The sequence below is a fragment of the Mirounga leonina genome, unplaced genomic scaffold, assembly GCF_011800145.1.
Source record: "Mirounga leonina isolate KUSES-001 unplaced genomic scaffold, KU_Mleo_1.0 Mir_82, whole genome shotgun sequence".
NCBI lineage: Eukaryota > Metazoa > Chordata > Mammalia > Carnivora > Phocidae > Mirounga > Mirounga leonina.
This window is the reverse complement of record NW_023270825.1, coordinates 28,412,827-28,439,476: the sequence shown is the minus strand read 5'-3', so window position 1 is coordinate 28,439,476 and position 26,650 is coordinate 28,412,827. Positions and strand designations below refer to the sequence as shown.

The 26,650-nt window shown below is 47.1% G+C and overlaps 1 protein-coding gene across 2 annotated transcripts in view; it reads right to left on the bottom strand.

Moving 5' to 3' along the window:
* Nucleotides 1-26,650, bottom strand: part of DPF3 (double PHD fingers 3) — a 252,318-nt gene that overhangs the window by 54,535 nt on the left and 171,133 nt on the right. For both annotated transcript variants that reach the window (XR_004677074.1, XM_034993242.1), the window contains exons 7-8: nt 20,983-21,120; nt 2,860-2,988 (exon numbers count right to left, since the gene is read on the bottom strand). Coding sequence is in view for 1 of the 2 variants with exons in the window: in XM_034993242.1 (XP_034849133.1) it covers nt 2,860-2,988; nt 20,983-21,120 (267 nt within the window). In the remaining variant the exon portion in view is untranslated. The remainder of the gene's footprint in view (nt 1-2,859; nt 2,989-20,982; nt 21,121-26,650) is intronic.

The following is a 26,650-nucleotide window of genomic DNA, read 5'->3' as shown; positions in this document are numbered from 1 at the left end:
GGGTTAAGCAACAGACAGCACTATTAATATTCTTATTACATTCTTACAATGTTACTCTTAATAGCAAGACCAAAAACCATTTCACACCAAAAGGGATTAGCTGGGTGCATCACCTGGTGACAGGGATTCAGGGTAACGGGACAAAGCCAACATTTCCAGGGAAAAGGATTCCTCCCTCCCCAGAAAGGCATCATCTCTACCATAATGCATACGTCCACAGCTCTGACAGCGACAGATTCAACCGTGGTCTTTCTTTCCCGTCTTCTGTCTGCACGCATACGCATGCACGCCCGCTCAAGCCCGCCCCAGACAACGAGTTGCCTTGGTGGTTTTTAAGCCTGGTTGGTATTTCTTTGGTGTTTTCGGTTGGTGTTTCTTTGAACACTGTCCTTCACTTTGACAGTCAGCTTTACAAAAGTATTACTGTCAGATAACCCATTCAAGGTGGTTAAGCCTCCATCCACTTTATTTTTATTTTTACCCATTTCTAGTCCCATTCTTATGGCACCCTTTTAATTCTGCCCTTACACCACGTAGTTCATTTGCACTGAAAGCGAGAAGTTGGAAAGTCTGATAAGCGGTAGGCCACAGAAGAGTCTTTTGTTTTCTTTAACGACTGGAGGAAATTCCGATGATCTGCACCCGCCTACATGCGCGTGCACACACACACACACACTCCAGCCACTAAACACGCCCCGGTCTTAGTTACTCCAGAAAGTCCAGAGTTGTCAAACTAACTCAGAGCACTAAAAAAGCAGGAAATAGGGGTTTCAAAGCCTAATAAAATACAGTATCCTGAAATCCAGAAAACTCAGGTTTAAACTTATTCACACTGTAAATGGGCCCCAGGACCGCCCCCAAATGAGGTCACAATGTTTCACTTATGGTGTCAATTTCAGGAATCTCATTTTCTCCCCAGGAAACAGAGGTAGAAGGGAAGATGGGAAGGGAAAGACGGTTTTTCTGAGCTTCACACTCTTCCTTGGAAGGACTCCAAGGAGGCCCTAGAGAAGTATTCACCCACCTGCCTTCACAAGCATGTCTCATGGGCTAATGCCACCTGTTTATTCCCAAGGTAGTGACTATTTCAGGAGCATCAGAGTCAGACCTTGACTAAATCATCCACCAAAATTGGCAAATGCAATGAGAACACCTAGGCTGGTATCAAATAGCCCCTGAGTCACATAGCAGACAGATCCTGGGGTGGGGGGGCGGGGAGGAATGCTGAATAAAGGCTGGGAGGAGAGAGGCTTTGGACAGACAATACGAAGTGCCCACGTCTGGTCCCCCGTGGAACAGATCCAAGTACCCCATTGTTTGTAGGGAAGAAAAGGAGAAGAGTCAAGCACCTTGCAGTGAGCATTCTGAAGCTGCCCTCTCTACTGCACCCCAAACCCATAATAGTCCATCACATTCTGCCTAGAATATCACTCCGCCAGGTGACTTTGCTTCTGGCAATAGAGATTTTGTCTGATCGTTTGCTTTTAAAAAACACTGAGTTGAATTTCACTTGTTTCATCTTCTTTAATTATTTCTAAAACTATTCATTTTCTTTTAAGTATTTAAAACCCAGAGTGCACTGTCACGTGAGCCCTCTCCTCTAAGCTAGCACCAGCAGAGTAAAGAGTTCAACATTAGGTATCCTGTTTGGAAAACAAATGAACATGGACGGGCCACCCAGTCAGGTCCTTAAGAGCTCACTGCTGAGGGTATGTGCACTAGAGACCACGGTCCTTTTCCAATTACTGATTTGCTACTCAAGTCAGTCTGGAACCCTAAACAAGCCCAAAAACAAATATAAAAAGACTGAAGTTCAGGTTTACAAGCAAAGCAAGGGAAGAACTGAGTTGTTACAGTAAACTCAGGTGCGGGTAAACTCCTGGGCCTCAGAGCAGAAAAGACCGTGGGGAGAAATATGGGAAGGAGCAATGGCTTCTCACTGTTACAGCAACCACCCAGCTGAACAGCATCTCACCCACTAGTCAGCACTGGGCTGGACTGAAGATGAAGCTGAGATCATTTCTCCTCCCTGCCTTGTGCTTTGGCTTCACTAGCACATCAAACAATAGGAAAAATAGGTCTCACCAACCAACCACGACTAGCCAAAGATAATGGCTTGGTTAGAATTGCAAAATGAAACATCTTGAACAAAACTTGAAGGCCTGAACTCAGTTTAAGAATGAGAGAACAAGACCCAAATCTGTTTCTGTCATTTTAGTCTTTGGAGAGGTCAAAGATGAAAATTTTAAAACACGCCAAGTCGACTCCAGATCAGCCCTGAGAACACCCGCCTTTTGGCCCCCTTGATCTATCAGGGTCTCTTTTGTCTGTTTTATATGGGAAAATGGGATGAGTGGCCAATGAAGGTGGTCTTTATGCAGTTGCCCATGAGCCCCGGGGGCCTCAGACTCCCACAGCTCAAGATGTGGCTGTTCTCCTTACACTCATGTTTCCATACTCTTCCAGGATGCCCTGGGCACTTCCAGAGAACACACACATCTCTTTGCTAGGTGCGCACCATCTGATACAAGGAAGCATGTTGCTTGTGTCTCCAGGTGTTTCTTAGATACTAGCTCACTGTTGTCCACAACAATACACACAAAGAAATATCCACCTCGTGGAGAGGCCAGACATAAGCCAGAAGCTCCTTTCCCCTCTTCCTATAGCCCAGGGCACAACTTTTCATTCTTAAGACTCAAAGAAGAAAAATATCAAAATGACTTGAAAACTCCTCTCCACCCAAAATCACCACCATGTCTTCTCCACTCCACCCTCCAGCCCCCACACAAGATGGTGGAGGGATGCAAGTGGAACAGCTCCTGGTCTATGGGCACAGATGCAAGAAGGGGCCACACTCACCAGATCGTCCACAGTCTGCACAGGATACCAGCTCTTCAGGCCGCCCACTCTTCTTGTTCATATTAGAGCCCCCCAAGCAGAAGTCACAGTAGTTGTTGGGAATGACTGTCCCATCCGGTCCTTTCTGGGCTATGGAAACATTAAAAAAAAAAAAAAATCTGATTTTAGGCTGACATGAGTTTCTACTGGCCCTTTATCTCCCACAGAGTGGCAGAATCTGTTTTAGAAAGAATATCAAGTCTAGAATGCGAGGTTTCATTACAACCAAGTTGTTAAATTGGTCTAAGTTTTCTTTTTGATCCTCTTCAGCTCAATAGTTCTAATCTCTTGCAAGCCATCCAGAGTTTAGTTTAATTTCGGCAATATTTGCAAAACCCATCTCGGTGTTTTTACAAAAACTACCTTGCTCCTCGGATTGCATTCCCTGGATGAGCAAAGCATCCAGAAGGCCTACTAGTCAAGTAAACTTCTCTCATCCCTGAACAACCAACTCTTGGAGCTTAGGCTTTAAACAGCAGGTAGTAACCATAACCAGTGGTGGGATGAGAGGGAGAGAGAATGAGCAAAGCCTAGGCCTTTCCCCTGGGAAAGATGCTCTTGTTTGGGAGATATTCCTTCTGTCCCTGAAAATGAAAACAAAGAAGAACTGATAATAGTCATTCCCAGGAAGGACACTGAAGATGTTTCTGGGGACTCTGATGAACATCTTGGTAGGTACACAAGTGTCCACTCTTGTTCAGCCTCATCTCCCTAAAGTCAGACTTGCATGTATGGAGAGAATCCAGGACTAGTTAATCAGCAGACCTCAAGGGCCTAGAATCAGACCTGAGCACTCAGCTCAGCCTCATGCCAAAGATAAGTTGAATGGTGAGTTTGTGAGTGTGCCTTAAGGCTTAAGACCTGTGTAAGCCACCCCTGCCAAAGGTTCTTATCCAAAGGCAAAGAAAAATCTTGGGACATGATCTTAAAAACAAAGCTTGTGAGAACGGCACATATTCTCAAGCACTGAAATCATCCTCAGTTCCTAGGGGCTGGCTGAAAAAGCTTGGACAGGTTTCTTTGCATGGGGAGAAATGCCTCCATTCTCTTGCTTTTCGATCCCTATTGTGGAGATTTCTTTGTCACATGAATACTCCCTGTTTGCAACTAAGAAGAAAAGTCTGTCTGTTTATGGGATCAGCCCAAACCACGGGGGTATCTTCCTCCTCGCTATACCCAATGTCTGCTGCTATCTTTCATTATTTACTGGCTAACATTAATCAGGGTCCCGTAGGGTACAAATCTGTAAAAGGAAGCAGATATGTGAGCAGAAATACCATCCAGACAGTAAGTGATAAACGGATTCACCCACTTTAATATGATTCCCTCTGGCCTTCACTTCCTCCATGCCTCTGCTTTGCCTCCAGGAATAGAAAAACTTACCTGGGGAAGGCAGAAGACAAAAGCTCGCAGAATTACATTATAGAGAGTTAATCCATTTATCAGTTGCTATTTGGATTGTTTAATCAGTTTCTAAATCATTGATTTTCATCTTCAGGGAGGCAGATAATTCCCTGCAAAAAAGGTGTTGGCTGTTGGGGGCAGACGGAGGAGCTGACCACACCCTGTGGCCTCTTGAGTGTGGGTTTTTTCTTCATCACCCACTGCATCTCAAAGACATCAAAGGTCATAAAGAACGGTTTTGCAAATAATCTCCAAAATCAGTACGCCTGCAAAAATTGTTCTCTAAAATTTTAGTTGCCCAAATCCAGTGGAAAGCTCCTTTCATCCTTCTCTCTCACTTGCCATCTTCAACATTTCTAGAACTCTCTTAAGAAAATCAAAGCATGGGGCACCTGGGTGGCTCAGTTGGTTAAGCGACTGCCTTTGGCTCAGGTCATGATCCTGGAGTCCCGGGATCGAGTCCCGCATCGGGCTCCCTGCTCGGCAGGGAGTCTGCTTCTCCCTCTGACCCTCCTCCCTCTCATGCTCTCTGTCTCTCATTCTCTCTGTCTCAAATAAATAAATAAAATCTTTAAAAAAATAAAGAAAGAAAAATAAAGAAAATCAAAGCATGGGGTGCCTGGGTGGCTCAGTCGTTAAGCGTCTGCCTTCGGCTTGGGTCATGATCCCAGGGTCCTGGGATCGAGTCCCACATCGGGCTCCCTGCTCGGCAGGAAGCCTGCTTCTCCCTCTCCCACTCCCCCTGCTTGTGTTCCTGCTCTCGCTATCTCTCTCTCTGTCAAATAAATAAAATTAAATTAAATTAAAAAATCTTAAAAGAAAATCAAAGCATTTCTATGAAGCAAATAAACTCAGGGTTTTCTTATTTAGAGATTATCCTAGAGATCAATCAAAAAGTGAATAGGAAGAAGTGGGGTATGTGAAATTTCGGGGCTGAGTGTAAACCAAAGCGATAGGAACTAGAAAGAAAATATGGAGATGCCAATCACAACTCAAGTAGCTTCCCACATGAAAAGCGATCAAAGACGTCCACGTGTATCATCCCACTAAAAGTCTCAGGAGCCCCAGCCTCACCATCTGTCTCCCCTGTTCTTTTAGGGACTTCCTATTATGTCAGATTTTCTCTCCTTTCACAAAATCTTTAAGCAACCAAAGAATCTGGTTTTCTCCAACACAGTGTATGCCTTGTGATTTATGAGGATGAAGTAGAATAGAGTATAAGAACTCCCAGGTAATTCTTTACAGTCTTTCCCACCAAGAGATCGTTGGTAGAATGCCCTCATTGAATCAGGGACTCCAATACTGCAAGAAGTTAAAAATTCAGAAATTATCTAGTAGGGCAAAGCAGGTAGTGATAGAGAAATTGGTCCTGTGTAAAAAGACCAAAGGAACAGAATTTAATTCATCTAATGAAGAGAAGTTTCTGAGAAGACAGAATCAGAGCAGGATCCCCACATATATTTGTATTGGTTGCTGGCCATACAAAGGGCCTGACCAAGGGGGTGAAGAAGGTGCTAAGACCCCAGTTGTAGGCCCTGCTGTGTGGAGCTGTGACATGTCATTGCTGGGGAGAGGGGAAGGGTATCATTTTAGTCTAGCAATGACCCAGCAGAGAAAGTGACAGTGAAGAGTTATGCTTCATTTTTGGCAAAATCCTACACTCTTCTCATAATAGTGAACTCAGAGCTTCCTTTCATCTTGGTCAAATGGTGTGGGATAGACTAATCAGAAGCTTCTGCATCTGGTTCTCTTATACTTTTTGGCATTTAGGATTGGTTTCAGGGTGAGAGTTTTCCCATAGAGCTCTCCCAATTCCCCAGCCAGAAAGACCAGTCAGGCCTTGGGGAGGGCACTCTGTTGACATCACTTTTATGACCCTTTTCTTGTTTATACCCGTGTATACCTGCCTCAGCTCCCTGTACTAAGTGATCTCCTCCTTCAGGTTGGGCACCATGTCTAACTCATCACTGGAATACCTGAATGCCCTGCATGCAGGAAATGGTTAACCACAATGCAGAGGATGAATGGCTTAGAAAGGATGGCAGAGATGTGAGTAGACAGCCCAGTGACACCCCTGGGACATCCCTCCTAGTGGGGACAGAACACTGTGTTTGCTTTCCCTGTGGTAGAGTCACTCTGAATATCATTCACTACATGGTTTATTTCCCAAGTCCTCAGAGAGAAGTGCTGGTCCATGTCCAAATGGATTGGTCAGTCATCTGGCCTGGTGTCATGTCTAGCTCCCAGAGTAAACAAGAGTGGGTGGCTGAGGGCACTGGGTTGCTGGAAAAATAACGCTGCACCCCTACTACAGTAGGACAAACATCATCTTGTACACAAATATATAAGAAAGAACAAGACTACAATTGATTGTCCAGGTTGCTCCTACCCAGACAGCCTCCCTCTTATTCAACGGTTTCTTGAAAAGAAAAAGAAACAGACATTTATTACACTACAAAACTGTGACAGACCTTCCACTGGATGCTTTACATATGTTGTTTCACTGATTCTCACAAAAACATTGTGAAGTGGGGATTATTTGAAGATGACGTAACCGAAACCCAAAGAGATTATGGGGCTGGCTTCACCTTTGGGTTTTCTATGTCCCCATAGACTATCTGCCTCCTGGAAAGTCCAGAGGCAAACACTTCCTGGCCATACCTTGCATATAAAATATTTCATAAATCTCTTTAGAGTCAGCTTGATTCACCCAATACGTCATTTAGGAAGCCCAAAGGGATAAAGATGATTGAGATTGGCCTGATAAAAACAGAAATTCCCTTTGAACTTAAATTTCATGTCCCTACCACAGTAATCCATACTGGGTGATCCTGTTTATTGTCACATACTCTGTGAAAACACTTCTCCAGAGAATTCCAGAGGCTCTGGAAGGAATTTATTTTTTAAGTAAAGCTTACACCACAGCTATACTGGCCTATGGCCTGACCCAGCCATGAGCAATTTCCTGATACCATGTATGAGATCATTATAAAAAGGATTTTACTATAAATAGGAAGCTCACACAGACCTTGCAAGAGGGATTTAAACAGAGAGGGAAATGGAGTCCCACTTTATAGAATAAGACAACAGGAGGGCAAAGACCTGAGTGGTATCTCGATGGCAGCGTCCATAATGATGGATTTGGTTTTCTGTTGATTAATGTTCATGGGCTGAGATCATATAAGAGATACAAGGAAGCTGCCGAGAAAATAAAGTGAGCCTTAAGAGTTTAGGAATTTACCCGGGGGAGATAACTCTACAAAGTTCAAAGGTGGGGGGAAATGGAAATCAAGAACAAAGTTCATGAAGAAACACACACACATACACACACACGCACACACACACATGCACACAAATAAATAAACAGAAGATGGGAGGGAGCATTCAAATCAAACCAAGAGAAAGGAAAAGCCAAGCCCCAAACAGTCCCACCACCACACTCAGTAAAGGGTGAGCAGTCATTCTGGAAAGGTATTAGTGTACCCTTTAATCAGGCCACATGTCTCTGGTAAACAAGGCCCCAAATCTTCCATAAAACTACCACCTAGACAGGACTGTCTTTCCCCCTTTCAGTCTGATCTCTGCGGCGATATGCCTGCCACTCAAGAAAAGAAGGAGTGGCAAGGACAGTCTGGCCACCAGCAACAGCCCCTCATCTGGTTCTGCCAAGACCAAAGCTGCGTCCCAAGTGTCCTAGGGAAATCGGAAGCAAGCCAGAAGTTTAGCCACCCGCCCCCCAATGGCACATCCACAAAAGCATGACTTCACATCCTGAGCAGACGCTCAGACCGCCTGCCAGGGCCTGGTGCGCACAAGCACGCGACCATGCTCCATGCCCACCACCCAGCCGTGCCGCCCAGCAGCTCTTTCTTCCAGGGCCTGCGAGTTGGGGTGTGTGGCCCTTGGGGAGCAGGGGGGCAGTGAGAAGAGCCCTCCAGGAGAAGCTGTGCCTCTCCTCGCCCCCTCTCACTGGCTCCCCCACCACCCTCCACAGCTGACAGTTCCCATCCCTCCACAGGGCTGACCTGTTTCCATGGCAACCGGAATCCTGGGCTCTGGCAGCCTCTGGTCTTGCCACCTGTTATTACTTCATCTCTCAAGTGTAAAGCATCCTAGCCAGTGCCACTTGGCTGTGCAGAGCGCATCTTCAGAGGATGGAGGAAAGAAAAGGGGAGAGGAAAGAGGGAACGCAGAAAGGCAGCCCCAGGCTGGCCACACGGGACACACACACACACACACACACAGAAAGGCAGCCCCAGGCTGGCCACACAGGGGACACACACACACACACACACACGGGCTGGGCGAGAGAAGGAAGGGAAGGCAAGGAGGGAGGGTGGAAGCCAACGTGCCTTCCCTTCAGAATCAGCAAGCAGGCCTCAGCTGGAGGCCACCACCACATCCCGCTCCCTGGTACCCAGCCTTTAATGAGGGCTGTGGGAGGCGCGGGGAGCGGGAGGGTGCTGGGGCAGCAACACGGAGCTCTGCGTGGGCCCACACGGAGCAGGGCAAGGAGAGGGTTAAAGGAGCAAGATAAAGACTGTGGGGCAGGCTGGACCAGAGGGCAAACAGAGCCTCAAAGCCTGGATAAATGGCCTTAATTCTCATGCTCTTGCTCACCCTACTCCTTACGTGTTTACTCATATAAATTATCCCCAAGGCCTGACACCTTTTTTCACTGCTTCCCTAGAACTGATGAAAAAATAAATCCTACAGATCCAAGGAATAAAAACGTTGTGATTCCATTCAGGCCCGTTCTTCTTGGCCACTAACAGCAGTTCAGGCCCTACCCCAGGGCTCCAGAAGGAAGACCAATGAGGCCTACCTCCCCGCATGTGAAAAGGCAAGGGGACTGCAGAGCCCAGCAGGAAAACGGACACCGGGGGCCACTCCCCACCCACCCGTTGGGTCGCCCGAGTGCTCATGGGCAGAGAACTCACTCTCCCTCACCGGCCATCGTGCCACCTAGCACCAGGGACAATGTGAATGTAGGTGAGGATGAAGGAGGCGGGGCTGCTAATGCAGAGTGATTCCAGGCCCTGAGATTAGTCCACCAGCAGAGACGAAGGCCAAGGGCTGATTCCTAAGTCTTCAAGTTTATGGATGGCCCTAAATTCACCACAGTCCGTGGTGTTCAGGACAACACGAGAAAGAATGAGTTGAAATGGCAGAGCGTGCTTGCAGGAAAGCAGGGAGCAGAGTCAGTCAAACGAAGGCACAGTAGGAGGAGTGGGCTTCTCTGAAGAGGCCTCGGGCCCCGGGGTGGAGTGCATGCCTAGTTAGTGGCAAGAGAATATGCTGGGTCCCACAGGTCGGAAGGTCCCTTTCCGGCCTATGATTTGATAATTATAATAGGGTGAAGGTAGACTCAGAAAAGGGAGGACTCCCAAACCCAGAGGAGCTCAGCCTCTCATCACTGAGTTGTGTGCACGGCGGCGGCATCTCTCCCCCGTCCTCCGAGAGCTCCCTGAGGGCAGGAGCAGTGTCTTTAATGGGGGAATCCCCAGCACCCGGCACCGTGGCTGACGCAGTGCTGGCCATAAATACTTCATGAAAGGAGGAACAATCTTCACAGACGCTTTTTGGACAAAGAAAAAACTCAGGCAAAGGGAAGTCAAAGACTAGGAGTTGAGTGGCTGTCGAGTGACCATTCTAAGGCACTGAGCATCAGCCTGTTCATAGCGGGGACAGACAGAGGGAGCAGAAGAAGCAAGTGGGGACCCAGCGGAGAGAATAAAGCTGTGGTGGAGAAAGCCAACGGGCCTTCCCTCCCTCAGGAACCCTCTCCCTGAGGCATTTCTTGGAAAACCAGGATGGAAGAGTTAAGAACTCCCAGACTCAGTTGGCTCCAAAGCCCGTTGAACCCCATGTTTGAGGACCTCTCGCCTGGGGCCCCATAGCCGCTGGAGAGAAAACAGCCTGTCCTACTATTTGAGTGGCCGCAGAATCTTTATAAAAGTTTTAAATGTGGTGTCAGTCACCCCACCCATCCTTGCTTCTACTTCCTTTCCCTCATCTTTGGGGAGTACAAAACTCACACCGTTAGACACACAGCTTGAGAATATTTACTCCTAAACACTGTGCCGTAAAAACAGAAGACACGTCTGCTCACATCGACGTCTCCGTCCTGACGGACGTATTTGGTTAGAGTTGCAATTTGCCAGGAGTTTGGATAGCACATCCCCAATTCTCGGGCTCGGTGGTCACGTGACCCATTAGCAATGTCCTTTGTGTTCCAGCCTCAGGCTGGCAACTTCGGGTCTGTCACCGATGCTTCGGAAAAGCGAGGAAAAGACCAAGCAAAGCTGAGGACTTTTCGCAGTGCTGATTAGGGAAAGCACAAGAAGGTATTTCAGTTTTCCAGTGGAAGGTCATGTGGGTCAGTTCATGCCCTGGCGTAGCAACTTGTTATTGTCACCAAATGAGTCAGTGGAAGGGGAAAACGGTTAATCTGAGAGTAACTATGTCAACAGGACTCTGAATGAAGTGGTGTCATTCCCCTTAGAGAATTGCAGGACATCTCTGCGCCTTAGAGCAGGATAAGCCTCGTCCATTTAAGTTGTCAGGATATTATTATTGTGATATTAGAATTCAGCAAGCTCCCTTCATCTCTTATTCAGCCTTGCCTCTCTCCACTCCTCCTCACCACCACCTCCGGGGTACTTGGCTATGTCAACCCCAGCAGCCCACAATGGACCAGCATTTTCTAGATCCTTCAGACTGAAAAACAGTACTCAAGAAAAGGAAAAGGATGTGCCTCTAGCATCAGACCTGAGGATTAGGACAGAGTCAAGAGACCACAGAGCAGAAGGGCAGCCCAGCCCAGGGATGCGGGCCCAGAGGGGGACACACCCAGAAAGCAAGCCAGGAAGCAGGTGCTGAGAGCCACAGACACGTCTGCCATAGTAGGACAGAGCCTTAGGAAAAGAGTGAAAACTAAGTCTATCCCCTGGACTCAACAGTGCAACTTGGTTCCTGGCCAGTCATCTTAATTCGGTAAACCCAAAAGAAAAAAGAAAACAAACTGAACATCTGTTTCCAAAAAGTGGATTTCTCTAAGGTAGTGGTTCACCTGGGAACTTGTTAAAAATGCAAATTCTAGGCCCCTAGAATTTGGTAGGTCCAAACTTCTAAGGGAGGATCCAGCAGGTTCTGTCTTAAGGAACAGGCGATTCTGATGTGCTCAAGCTTGAGAATCACTGGTCTAGAGCAACACGTGTGTTACACACATTTTCTGTTAATGCTGCGTTTTATATGAATTGACTTATGGAATCTTCACATAACCCTAAGAGATAAATGCATTAATGTTCTGATTTTACACAGATGATACTCGCAGCACAAGGAGGCTAGGTAGCTGTCTCGGGTCATATGTCAGTAAGCGGCTACACTGGCTCTCACGCCCACCAGCTACCACCCTACCCTGGGCACGGAAGCCAAACACCTGGGGGAAGTCAAGTCAGAGTGGACAGCAGGCCCCAGGGCTTCTCAAATGTGAGTGCTGTGCAAACAAACCATGGAGGCCTCTCGCTAAAATTCAGATTAGGATTCATAGGTCTGGCTTAGAGCCTAAGATTCCACATTTCTTACAAGCTCCCCTACTAGGTAGCCAACCGTCTAGGTTTGCCTGGCACTGAGGGGTTCCCAGGGCACAAGACTTTCAGTCTACAACAGGAATGTCCTGGGCAAACCTGGATGAGTTGGTCTCCTGGGTCCCAGCTGATGTTGACGCCGCTGATCACACTTTGAGAAGAAAAAATGCAGACCCTCAAGGTGAGAAGTTTGGATCATATTCAAGTGTGATATAAGTTCTGAGAGTGGGATATGGCATAATCTATTTTATATTTTAAAAAGAACTGGGGCACCTGGGTGGCTCAGTCGGTTGAATGTCCAACTCTTGATCTCGGCTCAGGTCTCGATCTCACGGTTGTGAGTTCAAGCCCTACATTGGGCTCTGCACTGGGTGTGGAGCCTACTTTAAAAAAATGTATGTTTAGGGGCGCCTGGGTGGCTCAGTTGGTTAAGCGACTGCCTTCGGCTCAGGTCATGATCCTGGAGTCCCTGGATCGAGTCCCGCATCGGGCTCCGTGCTCGGCAGGGAGTCTGCTTCTCCCTCTGACCCTCCCCCCTCTCATGTGCTCTCTCTCTCTCTCATTCTCTTTGTCTCAAATAAATAAATAAAATCTTTAAAAAAAAAAAAAAAAGGTATGTTTAAATAAAAATAAATAAAAAGACAGCTTTGGCTACTCCATGGAGTAAAACAGGCTGACAGACCAATAAAGAAGTTGCAGTGATTCCAGGCAGGAGCTGGTGGAGGCCAGGAAATGAAGAAAGGAAGACAGATTTGGAGTATATTTTGGAGAGGAAGCTGGTACAGGTGATGAAGGAAAACAAAGCCAAGGATGAATCCTAAAGGATTTTCACTTTTGGCACAGCATTATTGTTTTTAAAGGACAAGGTCAGAAAGAGATGCATGTAAGAGTTAGGATAGGAAAGACAGCGAGACACAAATGAGAGAAAGATGCAGGAAAATTATTGGACTAAGAGATGTGTAATTTTTTTTCTAAAGTAAGACTCATCTACGAATTAAAATCTCAGGCAGAAAAAAAAAATAAAATAAAAATAAAATAAAATCTCAGGCAGAATTTGTAATGGGGGGAGCACATAACACCACAAACAACTAAAGTTAGTTTTGAAGATTAAATGTATCTACTGTGGATTAGATTGCATCTCCCACAAAATGTGTATGTTGAAACCCTACCCCTCAATGTGATGGTATTTGGAGGTGGGGTCTCTGGGAGGTGATTAGGTTTAGATGAGGTCATGAGGATGGCAGGAATAGTGCCCTTATATGAAAAGACGCCAGAGAGCTTGCTTCTCTCTACCATCATGTATCAAGGAAAAGCCATGCAAGGACACAGCAAGAAGATGGCCATCTCCAACCCAAGAGGAGAGTCCTCATCAAACATGGACACAGCCGCACTTTTATATTGGACTTCCAGTCTCCAACACTGTGAGAAATAAATCGCAATTGTTTAAGCCACTAGTCTATGGTATTTTGTTAGGCAGTCCAAGATAAGTGCGTGTTAATACATTCGTTTCTTTTGAAAAGCCACTGTGTACTATGATGCACTTCACAACTGTCCTACATGTAAAAATTAAGAGACACTACTAGGACAAAGATCCCATCTTTGAGATTAGGATCCATCACTTGGGGTTCCAATGTCCTGACTTAATTGAATGGTGTCCAACTCAAGCACATTCACATCTCAGCTTCCCAATGTTGATAACCATGTGACTTGGGGCAAGTGACACAACCTTTCTGAGACTCTGTCTCCTCTTCTACAAAATGAGAGTCCCAGCATGTACCTGTGTGTGCAAAGTGCTTGGCACCTAGGAGGCCTTCTGTCATTTCTCCCCCTCTTTCTTCTCCTATGTAAAATAATTTTATTTCTGATAAAGACGGGGGGGGGAATCAAAGGCCTAAATAAGCTTCCCAAGAAGTGACACATGATGGGAGAATTCACATTCACGCTCCATGTCCATGAGTACATCGGTCAGGGTCTGTGTGCCTTGATGTCCTCTAGGGGACACAGCATCTACCTTACTTACGGGGTTGCTGCGAGGAGTGAATTAGAGAGACGTGGGCTGCCTAGCACAGGGTCTGTCTGACACATTCAAGGAATGTCAGCAAGTATTACTGTCATTGTCATTACTCAGGATGTGGAATTCTTCAATCCAGAATCTTCTAGGTAATTAGGCCCAAAACATGAGAGAAAGAGAAATGAAAGAGGCTCACAGAAAGGCAAGTGGTGGCTGGATGCCCCATCCTGGGGAAATGGGACAGTAATACAGGGATGCTACACGGGTTGGACTCTACTCCACAGCGTCCTCCTGCTAGGTTTCCTGCATCCATCGTATTTCCCCAGTTAAACCTGAAATTGTCCTAGGGCTAAGACCACATGTTCTGCTTTTTTAGAGGCCCAATTATACTTAGTCCCACAAGTGGGCACATGCACAGTAAGTGCTCAGTAAGTACTCATGTTTAGCCTGTACAGAAGGATTGCTGTCCTTCTGTACCTAAACCATCTAAGGTTTAGCAAAGGATGCACCAGGGCCAGGCCAGGCTCTGAAAGCTTCGCCTGATGCCAGTGAGACCCCCACAGGCAGTTAGTTTCCCGGGATCACACAGCCACAGACAGGCCCTGACTCAGATTAGCCATCTGTGGTCATAGACATGCTCTGTTGGTCCGAAGGGCACAGAGATGGGCTATCAGCATTTGCAACGGGCAGGCATGGTGCCGAACACCCACACCATCTCGCTGAAGACTGGAAGCAACCCCATGAGGTCAGTACGGGGTTACTCTCTCCATCTTACAAATGAGGCAACAAAGGAGCAAGGAAGTGCCAGTGACTGATCCACGTTCACACAGGCACAAGATGGCAGAGTGACAAGGTCATGACTCACACTCTGGCCTGGCCAATTCCACTGCCATTCTCCCAGACAAAAGGTCTGAAAAATTAACTCCAAATCTATCCTCAAGGCCAGAGGGACCCCTCAGGTTTCTCTTCGCTTGCTTCATAATCTGTAAACTGTTTAGTTAAATAATAATTCACCTGAAGAACACCTGTTGTTAGTTCCCTAATTTGCTCTTCAGGAAGAGAGAAGCAGCTCACTTTTCCAGACAGAGCCCTGTATCTGAATTTTCCTCTCTCTCCCCTGGAACAAAGCCTGAATTTCCTGCGTCAAGGCTGGTAAGTGGTGGATTGTGTGCGCTTTATGGTTTTTTAGGCACCTTTAGAGTGATCCAAAATCCTTAAGCTTGTGTCAAAGGCAATTTTCACTCTCTCTCCTAAAGCTCTACTCGTTGCCCCGGGGCCATATGCTAGAGGACAGGGATGTCAGGAGACTAATATCTATTAGATCTTTCCCATCAGTGTAGCAATGACATCATATGCTTCTTTTAGGTAATTTGCACATTATCAGACTAATTTTCAGATTATCTAATCAGCCGACATTACCCTTAATCAACTCAGCTCTCCTCTTCCAGTCCTGCAGAGTACAACGTGCCCTCCAAAAGCGCAGTAGGGTGGGGCCTTCTCTTTTCTCGGCAGATACCGAAAGCCTAGCTATGTGCCAGGCACCCTGTCATTATGCAGAAGACGGAGACCTCCAGGACCCAGGACAACCCAACTTCCATTCCATGGGCCTGAGAAACAGGCTTGAAATAAACTTTATAGCTCCATATTTTAAAAAGCACTTCCCTTTAGGAGCTCCAAGTGTGTCAGAACATTTTACACTCATTTATGCTACCAGGTAAAAGAGATACACCATGTGACAATTAATAATATGTCAAACAACTTTCTCTATAAATCATATGTCCTTGCCTTCTAGTAATTGCTACTGTGGCTCTCGCTTTCATACAGGATGCCAGCTACACAGCCTAGCATAGAAAATGCTTCCAGTGGTGGCTCCCGCTTACTTTCCCACCATTCTTCCAATGCTACCGTCGGACCCAACTACAATCCCTTGTCTGGGGCATTGTGCTATTTCATACCTCCCTGCCTTTGCCTCTACCTGGGAAATTCCTCTTCATTCTTCCAGAGCTAACTTGAATGTCCTCAGCGAAGTCTTTGCAATGGTGCAGTGGTTCTCAAGCTTTTGCATGTACCAGAATGCCCTGTAAAATACAGATTGCCATCCCCACCCTCAGAGTCTCTGTTTCAGAGACTGGTGGAGTCAAGAATCTGCATTTCCAACAAGTTCCCAGGTGATTCTGACGCCACATGGGGAGTACGGCTACCCTAAGGGGCAGAAAGTGTACTGTGCCCTTGAGCCCTTCACTAATTTATACATACTCCATTACACACTCCTTCTCATGACAGGGAGTAAGACAGTATCTAGCACACAGGTACTAAACCAATGGACGGATGGATAGAAGGATGGGTGGACAGATGAATGTAGTAGACTGAATTCATTTACACAGCTTTTCCATTCAGGTCTAGGACATCAGCAATGCCCACACCCACTCCACCTCCCAGAAAAGGACTTTGAAAACATCATCTTTAGGGACGCCTGGGTGGCTCAGTCGGTTAAGCGTCTGCCTTCGGCTCAGGTCATGATCCCAGGGTCCTGGGATCGAGTCCCACATCGGGCTCCCTGCTCCGCGGGGAGCCTGCTTCTCCCTCTGCCTCTGTCTCTCTCTCTGTCTCTCATGAATAAATAAATAAAATCTTTAAAAAAAAGAAAAAAAAGAAAGAAAACATCATCTTTAGTAGATTCCCACTGTGCATAGAAGATAAAAGGAAATTCAAGAAGAGTTTTGGCATGGTGAGCATGGGTCAAAGAGTTCTGAATTCTAATCCAGTTCTCTCTGCTACCCTGGCCCCACTGGGACTGTTTACCAAGGTGGCATTTCAGAAGTCACAAGAGAATGCTTCTGAGTGGGGTGCCTGGGTGGTTCAGTCAGTTAAGCATCTGACTCCTGATTTCGGCTCAAGTCATGATCTTAGGGTCATGCGATTGAGCCCCACATCGGGCTCTGTGCTCAGTGGGGAGTCTGCTTGAGATTCTCTCCCTCGCCCTCTGCCCCTCCCCCTGCTCACTGGCACTCTCTCTCTAAAATAAACAAATAGGGGCGCCTGCATGGCTCAGTCTTTAAGCGTCTGCCTTAGGCTCAGGTCATGATCCCAGGGTGCTGGGATCAAGTCCCAAGGGCTCCCTGCTCAGCCGGGGGTCTGCTTCTCCCTCTTCCTCTCCCTCTTCCTCTGCCCCTCCCCCAACTCATGCTCGCTCGCTCTCTCTCTCTCAGATAAATAAAATCTTTTAAAAATAAATAAATAAATCTTTACCAAAAAAGAGAGAGAGAATGCTTCTGAGTGGCACCACACAGAGTCCTAACCTGCCCCCAGTCCTCCCTCCTTTTATTCATATACATGTAGTCTATGTGTGTGTGTACCTGTATGGACACGCACACACTTGCACACACACATACATACACATGGTGATTTCATTTGTAGAAAGCAAACAGAGGTGGTCAGAGAAATGCAAGAAGGAAGAAGAATCCAGCCTCACGCAGGGAGGGATGGGAAGGGTGACAGCTTAGGTAGGGAAGACCCCATCAGAGAAGTCCTATCCCCCAAGGTGAATGTCGGAGCTCCAAGCATCCCAGCACTGCCTATAGTTGATGCAGAGAGGCAAGGGCATGAAGGAAAGGGGACGAAGCTACAGAAGAGACAAGAAGTGTATACTCAGGAGAAAATGCGCGGCGAGAAGAGAAACAAAGGCGAGAGAACACGGTGGATTGCTGAGCTGGCGGCCTGGGGCAGCCTGGGGCTGGGGGGCGAGGGGAGGTCAGTGCTGGCTCTGGCACTCCACTCTGCCTGAAAGCAGGCATGAGCATCGGCTTGGCGGGAGACACAGTCGGGGGGTGCGGCGAGGGACAGCAGGTGCACCAAAGTCAAAAGGTTTCTACTGCTGCCGGGGGCGCGAGCGCAGATGCCCATGCCACGGAAAACTCCAGAGCCTATAGGGCTGTTTTTCCCCTAGGCCTGTGTGCGCTCACAAGCAGCTGGGCCACCCTGCAGCTCAGCGAAAGAGGGAAAAGTCAGCGTTCCCACTTTGCTGGCGTCCAGAACTTTTCCTGCGGGATCTGCAGATTAGCCTCTTGGATGAAGCTCTCCTGCCCCCCTCCCCCAGTCCAAAAGCCTTGCCAAGGAAGGATCACAAAGCTGGGACCTTCGATGCCGCAGAGCTGTCGCATTCAATTCACCACACAGCCCCAGTGGCATTTAGGGGCAGGATGGATGGGAGCCCACCCCCACCCCAAGCAGTGGGAGCAGCTAATGACTGGGTATTAATGATGCCGGCAATTAGCGCTCACGAGAAAATGGTTGGGGGGCTGCTCACCAGGGGAATGTGGGAGGGAACAGAGCAGACATTCAGAGCAGCAGACAGATTGGTGGCATGCGTGACGCAGAGAACCTGGGAAGAGCTGCTGTCTCTTAGATCTGTTCCGAGAAATTGGGGAAGAGGGAAGGAATGGCTTCTGTGGCCTCTGGGGCCTTCTTGCCACACCCTCCTTGCTAGCAAAATTGGAGTTAACTATAGAGTTCTCAGAGGCATCGTGAGCAGATGTTTTTTAAAAAGGTGTTTGTGAAGGTTCTGGAACTTTCCTCATGTAAGGAGGCCCCTGATGAACCCAGGGACAGCTATTCTTTTCTATGCAGCTTAAAACCCTTGGGTTTTTGAAGAACTCAGTTTGTCATCAGCAGGGGAGGGGGGAGGGGAGAGGATTCGCAGCCACACTGGGACACATCTCCATCCAGGAGGAGGAGAGACACCGCTTCCTGACTAAGCAAGGCCATTTGGCCTCACGGTGAAGACATGAGGAGACAGAAGACGCTGAGTCACGAGAATACATGAGGAGATCCTGGTAGACAGAGGGAAATAGGCCGGTGCGCACCCCGGAAGTCAAGAGCCAGCAGGTGCAGGCATGGGGGAGCCGGGGGGGATGCCTAAGGAAGAGACTTCCTTGATCTGCTTCGGGCCTGCAGCGTACCTTGGGGAGCACGAGGAACCTTCCTCTGCTGTGGCCATCACTGTGTGCACACACAAAAGACACACAGACAGAAGCATTCCAAACCGTATTGCGTGAGTAAAGCACCGCAGCACAAGGACCAAGTGGCTTGACATTTGAGAAGAGATGTAAAGAAGATAAGCCAGGGGCGCCTGAGTGGCTCAGTCGGTTAAGCGACTGCCTTCGGCTCAGATCATGATCCTGGAGTCCCGGGATGGAGTCCCGCATCAGGCTCCCTGCTCGGCAGGGAGTCTGCTTCTCCCTCTGACCCTCCCCCCTCTCATGTGCTCTCTCTCATTCTCTCTCAAATAAATAAATAAAATCTTTAAAAAAAAAAAAAGAAGAAGATAAGCCAGCACTGGGGGGAGTGGGAAATAATACCAAGTTAACAAATACTTCAGAGAGAGCAACCGTGGTTAATAAATACTTTCCAGATCGCAATCCAAATCAAAAGAGATCATTCTCGGCCTCCTTTGCCGGAAGAGACAATAGGTACGCCTAGGCCACTGAGATCAGAGAAAGGATAAGAGGAGAAACAGAGAGATGCAAATGCCAGCTGCCCCGTACATTTTCCTTTCTGAAAGACTGGACCAAGGGAACCTCTCCCCAGGGAGGAGAGAGAGAGAGAGCTCGCCATGCCTCAGTAGCTGGCAAGGGGAGGTGGGCTAGCTCTGTCAGACCCTCCTGCCCTGCTTCCCAGGTTCTGTCCCGATGACAACAGCAGGTAAGGAAATAAGTGTCTGTCACATGAAAGGCTTGAACCCTGCAAGTGAGTAGGAATTAAAGAAGGTATATGGGCTGAGCTGGGTCCCCCCAAAAACGTGTATGTTGAAGCCCCAACCCCAGGCCTCAGAACATGACTCTTCTGGGATAGGGCCTTTAAAGAGGTGATTAAGTTACAGTGGGTCCTAATTCGATCTGACTGGTATCCTTCTAAGAGGAAACTTAGACACACAGAGAGACAGCGGGGGTATGTGATCACAGAGGGAACACCATGCAAAGAGGCAGTGAGACGGCGGACACCTGCAGGTCAACGACAGAGGCCTCTGAGGGAACCGACCCCGATGACACACTGGTCTGGGACTTGCAGCCTCCAGAAGAGCGAGAAAAGTAATTTCTGTTCTTTAAGCCACCCAGTCTGTGGTGTTTTGTTAGGGCGGCCTGAGCACACGAATACAGAAGGCAATGTTACAAGGAGAAAGGAGGGTGGGGTTAGGCAACACTGACCCTAATCCCAAGAAAGGTCTTGGCCAAAGTATGTTAATTATTTCCAATATTTGATGAATAGCCGATGGACATCTGTTGACTAAGTTGATGGACTAAAATGCACAGGAGTCACCCTCAGATCCTAGAGTCTGGATATTTTTAAAGGTCTGATCCCTCTAATTACATTGCATTGCTCCCCTTAAGAACACCTACCACAAAATCTCGTGAACAAAATAAAAAATACATGGCCTGTCCACAATTACTCTTCACCTAATGATCTTAGAATGACCCACATCTTGAAACAGGCTCTAAAGACTCCATCATGCCACCCCATTTTGAGTTTTTGACAAGTGCACCCAGATCATGCTTGCTGATGGGAGTACTCAAGTGAAATGCATGGAAGCTCAAGGGCAGTATTTCTAAGGCAGGAGAGCCCTGAACCAAAATCGTGACCCCTATAATAGCCAAGGCAATAGATCAAGAATATTCTACATCTCTTGGTGGTCAAGGCGACATTTGAAATGTCCATCTGAATTGACATGCCCAAGGGCTATGCCCATGTCAGGTTAGTACCTGTGAATGGAAGTTCTAGAGCTGAGGGAGAAGAGGAACAGGTCTGGCATTTGACAACAGCCAGGTAAGGATGTTTCCCTTCTGCCTTAACGCTCATATCCCTTCCTCTGGGAACAGAACTGGGGATGCCACCTGGCCCACTCACTCTAAGCCTGGGGCTCAGATGACCCACAGGGCAGCTGGGGCTGCGTTAAAAGAGCCAAGTCACCACAGGACGTTGAAACCAATCAATGGGTGCCACCAAAGATGCCAGAGGTGAAAAGAACACTCTATCGCCCTGCCCACCCACTTCATCACTGCCCCAACCCAACAACTGGGAACTCACGTCTGTGGTTCTCATTTCTGTGGTTAGGCGGGGACCGGGTCTCCTGGTCTTGAGCCTCATCTCCCTCCTCGCTGGCCAGGTGAGTGTGAGCGTAGTGGTAGCTAAGTCCTGGCCGGTTCTTGTAGCGCTTGCCGCAGACTAGACAGGAAGAGAAGAGGGGAAAAGGCAAAGATTAGCAACCTCTGCAGTCACTGCCATCATTCTCCCAGGCAGTGCCTCCCATCCATTTACCCCAGAGCTGGGTTTCCCTTAAGAAGTGTCTCCCACCCTCAACAACCTTTGCCCCGCTAGACAGAACTGACACCACTATAACAACATGGGCCCAGGAAAAGAAAAACCAGAAAAGTAAAGGGTGGAAGTTGAACTGTAAAAGAGCTCCATCATTTCTTCTCTGTGAGACCCTGGGCAAGTCACTTACCCTCTCTGGGCCTTAGTTTCTTCAGAGGGAAAATGGGAATAATGATAGGACTTAACTCATAGAGTTGTTGGGATAAGATGATCTCTATGCAAAACACTTAGAACAGTGCTGGGCACGTGGGAAGGGTGATTGATTATTATAACTTTGAGGCCAAAGAGCACTGGTGGTCCATCCAGTCCAACACGCCATGGCACTGATGAGGCAAGTGAGGCCAGCAAGCCTAAGTGATTTGCCTGGGAACATGCAGCCAGTTGAGGCAGAGCCACCAGAACCCAGTCTCCTGGATTCCCATGCAGTGCTCCTTCCACCATACGGTGGTTAACTCTGTATAAAGTACACGGTGATTTTGTGCCAGAAAAACACATCCCACTTCTGCCATGAAAGCCACAAAGCCAAGCCATCGTTGGTAGATGTGGCAACCAAGAGCTTGTGCCCTTGATGCCCCAGGAAGCCTCCGATACCCAAAATCTAGGAATGTGTCCTCATAAGCTCGACCTCTCACATGGACAGTGTGAGATAAGGACACCCAGCAACATAAATACGGCTTCACTGGGCACAGAAGAAAGGGGCAGTTCCATTGGTTGGCTGCCCAGTACCTCAGAAGCAGAAGCCCAGCTAAATGGCTTAAGACTAGACCACCCTCACTTTCAATGAAGTTGGATTTAGTGGTTCACTGTTTAGAATGATACATGTGGCTAATTTTTAGTCTTTATCAAATTTAAGTAATTCCTCTTATCCTTGTGTTAGAGTTTTATTACAGGAAAATCTGATCAGCCTTTCAGCATCTACTGGTATATGACTCTCCGTCAGTTTGTTGATATGGTGAATTATGTTGATTTCCCAATGTTTCTTCTTATTGAGCCATTCTTATATTCCTAGAACGCTCGCCATTTGGCAAGAGTGCATGATCCACTTGATAAACTGCCGCTTTCTGTTTTCTAATCTTGCATTTTGGATCTATACTCAGACTTGAGATAGATCTAGAATTTTTGACCTATCTTCTACCGTGTTTGAATTTTATGGTTATGCTGATTCCAAAAATGAATTGAGGTGATTTGCTGTGTGAAACTGGACAAGATACATAGCCTCTCCGTGCCTTTTTCGTATCTAGAAATGATGATAGTACTACTTGCCTTGAAGGGTTCTAGATAATATTTGTAAAGTATCTCACTCAGTACCCAGCACATAACAGATGCTCAGTAAATGGTGGTGAGGGGCGAGGGGCTTCAGCTTAGCCTGCCGCATCTTAAGTGCTGGGCCCTCCTGAAAGGACTTTGAACCTGGCCTCAAACAATGGAATTTAGCAATGGGTAGACTTTCTTAATAAGGTGAGAGTCTGAAATTCAAGTTGGTGACCTAATGACTATAAATTCAAGTCCTACAATTGGCTACTTACACTCTCTCTCTCTGTTGTAAATATTTCAAAAAAATAGAACAGTACTAGACATCTCAATTCCATTTGACTCGGGAAATGGGACCTAAAGAGGCCCCTGAGGCTCACTCTGGGCCTGCTTGTGGCTTCTTCTATTTAACCTTTGCAATGATCTGAGGTCAATAAACAGCAAATTGTGGGGTCATCAGCTATAAATCCACTTAGTAACCAAGCGTACTGTTGGTGAGGGATAAATGTTTATTAAGAATAAGGACAATAATAGTATTTCCATGAGGATGCCTCAGCTGACTCTGGAGACCTCCCTACTGCAAACTCCACAGCATTCCATTGGTGTCATTTTGTTGTGTCAATTATCACTGTCCTTAATACAGAATTTCAGGATCTTAATAGTCATGTGGTCTCACTTATCAAATTGTTTTACTCTCACTAATGCTAGATGCCTAGGACAATTCCACAGATCGGGGAATCACGACCCATCCGAGCAAGCATTTCTTCTTTGATCTCCTTGAATCATAGTTACATCTGCACTGGAGGACTTCTCTCAAGGACAGTTTCATACCAATTTCATCTTAATAACAACAACTCCACCCCCTCTGTTGCCGTGACATACTACACCTTCAAAATATATTCATTGAATAGCTGATGAATGAACATGGAAACACGTTGTGGGAAAGCCAGGAGATAGGGGAGGAGGAAAGCGTGTAAAATCTGATCCATCTATCCACATTAATCTCATACTAATAGGTCTTTAAACCTACAAAACCAAACCCAAGCAAAAAGTTTCCCATATCTCCTTCCCCAACACCATAGAGAGTAATTATTTTTAGAGTAAATCCTTTTGCTAGAAAAGAGATTCTGGAAGAGTAGTCCCCAGACCAGCACCATCAGCATCACCTGGGAAGTTGTTAGAGATGCATATTCTTGGTTCCCCTCAGATCTACTGAATCAGAAACTCTGGGGGTGGGGCCAGAAATCTCTCTTTTAACAAGCCCTCCATGTGATTCTGCTGCACACTATAGTCTAAGAACCACTCTACTAGAAGAATGAATAGATTTAGGCTTGACTCTGTCCACCCTGGTGCACCTGCCCTTTGGGATGGATGGAAGTGGCAGGTGGGGGCAGTGAGACTTGTGCTCTGTCATTAGAGGAACCAGAACCAGACAGTACATGGAGGTCATGGAAATCAGACCTCTTACCCATCATCCCTATACACAGACCTACAGAGCTTTCCTGATGGAGCTGCCCTTTTCACCACCTGTTTATACCATGTTATTCTTCATCACCAGGTCTTCACAATAAGCACCTCATATGTGCCCAACCCTGTGGCATCAGAAGGACAAACATAAAGGAGAGCCCTAGTGCCCTCCCTCCAGGAGCTCCCATTCTGGCAGAGAAGACATACAAGTCAACAAGCAAAGAGGGAGATGAGACAAACGCACCAGTGTGCACATGCACCCAGGAAAGAGGAGGGGCCAGCACACCTGCTTGAGTGTGGAGGGGGGGCTTCCTGGAGGAGGTAGGTGAGCTGTGGCTTGCAAGGTAGCAGAACATTACCAGACAGACAAAGGAGGCAAAGGCTTTCAGGCAGCAAAGCACATTCTGCCCAACTTTGGGGACCTGCGGGCCGGGGTGGGATATGATGGAGCTAACAAGCAAGGAAGCCAGGCAGGACTTTGTCCTGGAAATGGGGAGCCAGGGGAGGATTGTAGCCTGAGGAACAACTTACTCAGATTTACATTTTAGAAATCCCATTTAAGACTACAGTGCAGAGGATGGGATTTGAAAGTGGCAAGAGGCTATTTTAATTTTCCATGTGTGAACAATGAGGATTTCAGGATGGGAGAGGGGTTAAAGAGAAGGAATCTGGTGGAAAAGGGTGGGTATAGGCAGCAAGGAGAAGCCTAGAATGACAGTAACTTGGCCTTCCTGGCCACGCACCAACCAGGCCCTGTCTAGGCCCCTAGCCTCACCCAACACCACATTCCACCACCTTCTCTGCCCTTCTGCCCATTGCCTTTTCACTCTGTAAACATCTTTCTTTCTACCACAAAGCCTTTACACAAGCTCTTCCCTTGGCCTACAATGGTCCCCAGCAACAGTTTGCCTAATGAATGCTTCATCATTCTTCAGATGTCAGTTCAAATGTCCTTCCCCAGGGGAGTCTTTCCAGTCAAAATTAGGACCCCAGTTTGTTACCTTCCTAGGACAAATCATGGATCACTACGTGTGCCCCCACCGGCAGCAAGCATGGCAGGCCCTGTGTGTTTGCACACTGCTGCATCCCCAGTCACCAGTACAGGGCAGATCATGGCCGGCCCTCGATGTCAGTTAAGGGAAACAACGAAAACACCCACGTTCCTATGGGGCAATAGGTCAAAGGATGAGGAGGAAAACCAGATTTAAAGAAAGAAAAGAATGTTCAGTCTAGGGTTGCCCTGCACACCCTGAGCTTAGGAAAGATATGTGGATGTGGAGGTTGGCAGGGCGGCAGGGGGAGTTAGGGATATGGAGAGAAGGAGAGATTTACAGAGAGAGAGAAAAAAGGTGGACAGAGGATAGAACTCAGAAAACACCAGTATCTCAAGAATCTGGTGAAAAAAAAGAAACTGGTTTGGTTTTTTTAAGTTTATCAAGAAAGACTCATCCAGGAATGAGCAACATAAGCCAAAGAGGTAGGGTTTCCAAGTGTCCATCACTAGATGAATGGATAAAGAAGATGTGGCATATACAGACAACAGAATATCACTCCACCATAAAAAAAGAATGAAATCTTATCATTTGCAACAACATGGATGGATTTAGAGGGTATAATAAATTAAATAAGCCAGTCAGAGAAAGACAAATATCATACGATTTCACTCATATGTCGAATTCAAGAAACAAAACAGAAAGAACAAATTTAAAAAGAGACCAAAAAAAAAAAAAACAACAACCCAACTCAAATATAGAGAACAAACTGATGGTTACGAGAGGGGAGGTGGGGGGGGGGATGGAGATCAAGAGTACACTTAACATTATGAGCACCGCATAATATATAGAACTGTTGAATCACTACATTGTACACCTGAAACTAATATTAAAGGTATGTAAATTATACTGGGATGTAAATCATACTGGAATTTTTTTAAAATTTTTTTTAAAAAGAGGCAGGGTTTCCAGCTGACAGGACCAAGGATACCACCAGTCACGGTCACTGAGAACAGCTACTGAGTGTGTACCGAGTGCCAGGCCTGTTCTCATGATCCAGGTCAGTTTGCTCACTGCAACCCAAGTCCCCATTTCACAGATGAGAAGCTGGCAGAGCCAGGAGAATGTCAGATGCCCAAGAAGGGTTGAGAAAGATGGGGACTAGAAAGAGAGCACTAGATTTGACAACCAGGAGGCCACCTTCGTGAGAAGGGAATCCACGACCTCATGGAGGATGAGACAAGACTTGAGAGGTTTAGAATGCTCCTGGAATTGAGGAAGTGGTGACGGGGCTAACAGATCACTCCTTCCACCAGTGAGGCTGGGGAGGCAGGGAGGATGGTGGGAGCAGGGGTCAGGGAGGCTGAGTGGGGCTCATTCTTTAACAGGGCGCATCCCGGAGCAGGCTCACAGGCAAAGGGAAGGAGGTGAGAGGGAGGGGAGTTTAAAAGGCAGGGTTAGGAGGAATTGGAGATAATACAGCATGATGCCTGACCCCAAAATGAAGCTTCTAAGCCAAGTACCGGGCCTTTGAATGACTTCATCCTAGGGACAAAAGATTTCTAAGATTTATCTTGGTGGAACTGTATCTGGATCAGACTGCTACATTTTGATGGAAAGAAATGCCTTGGAAATCCTACTTTGACTGGATTGGAAGAAAAGGAAAACCC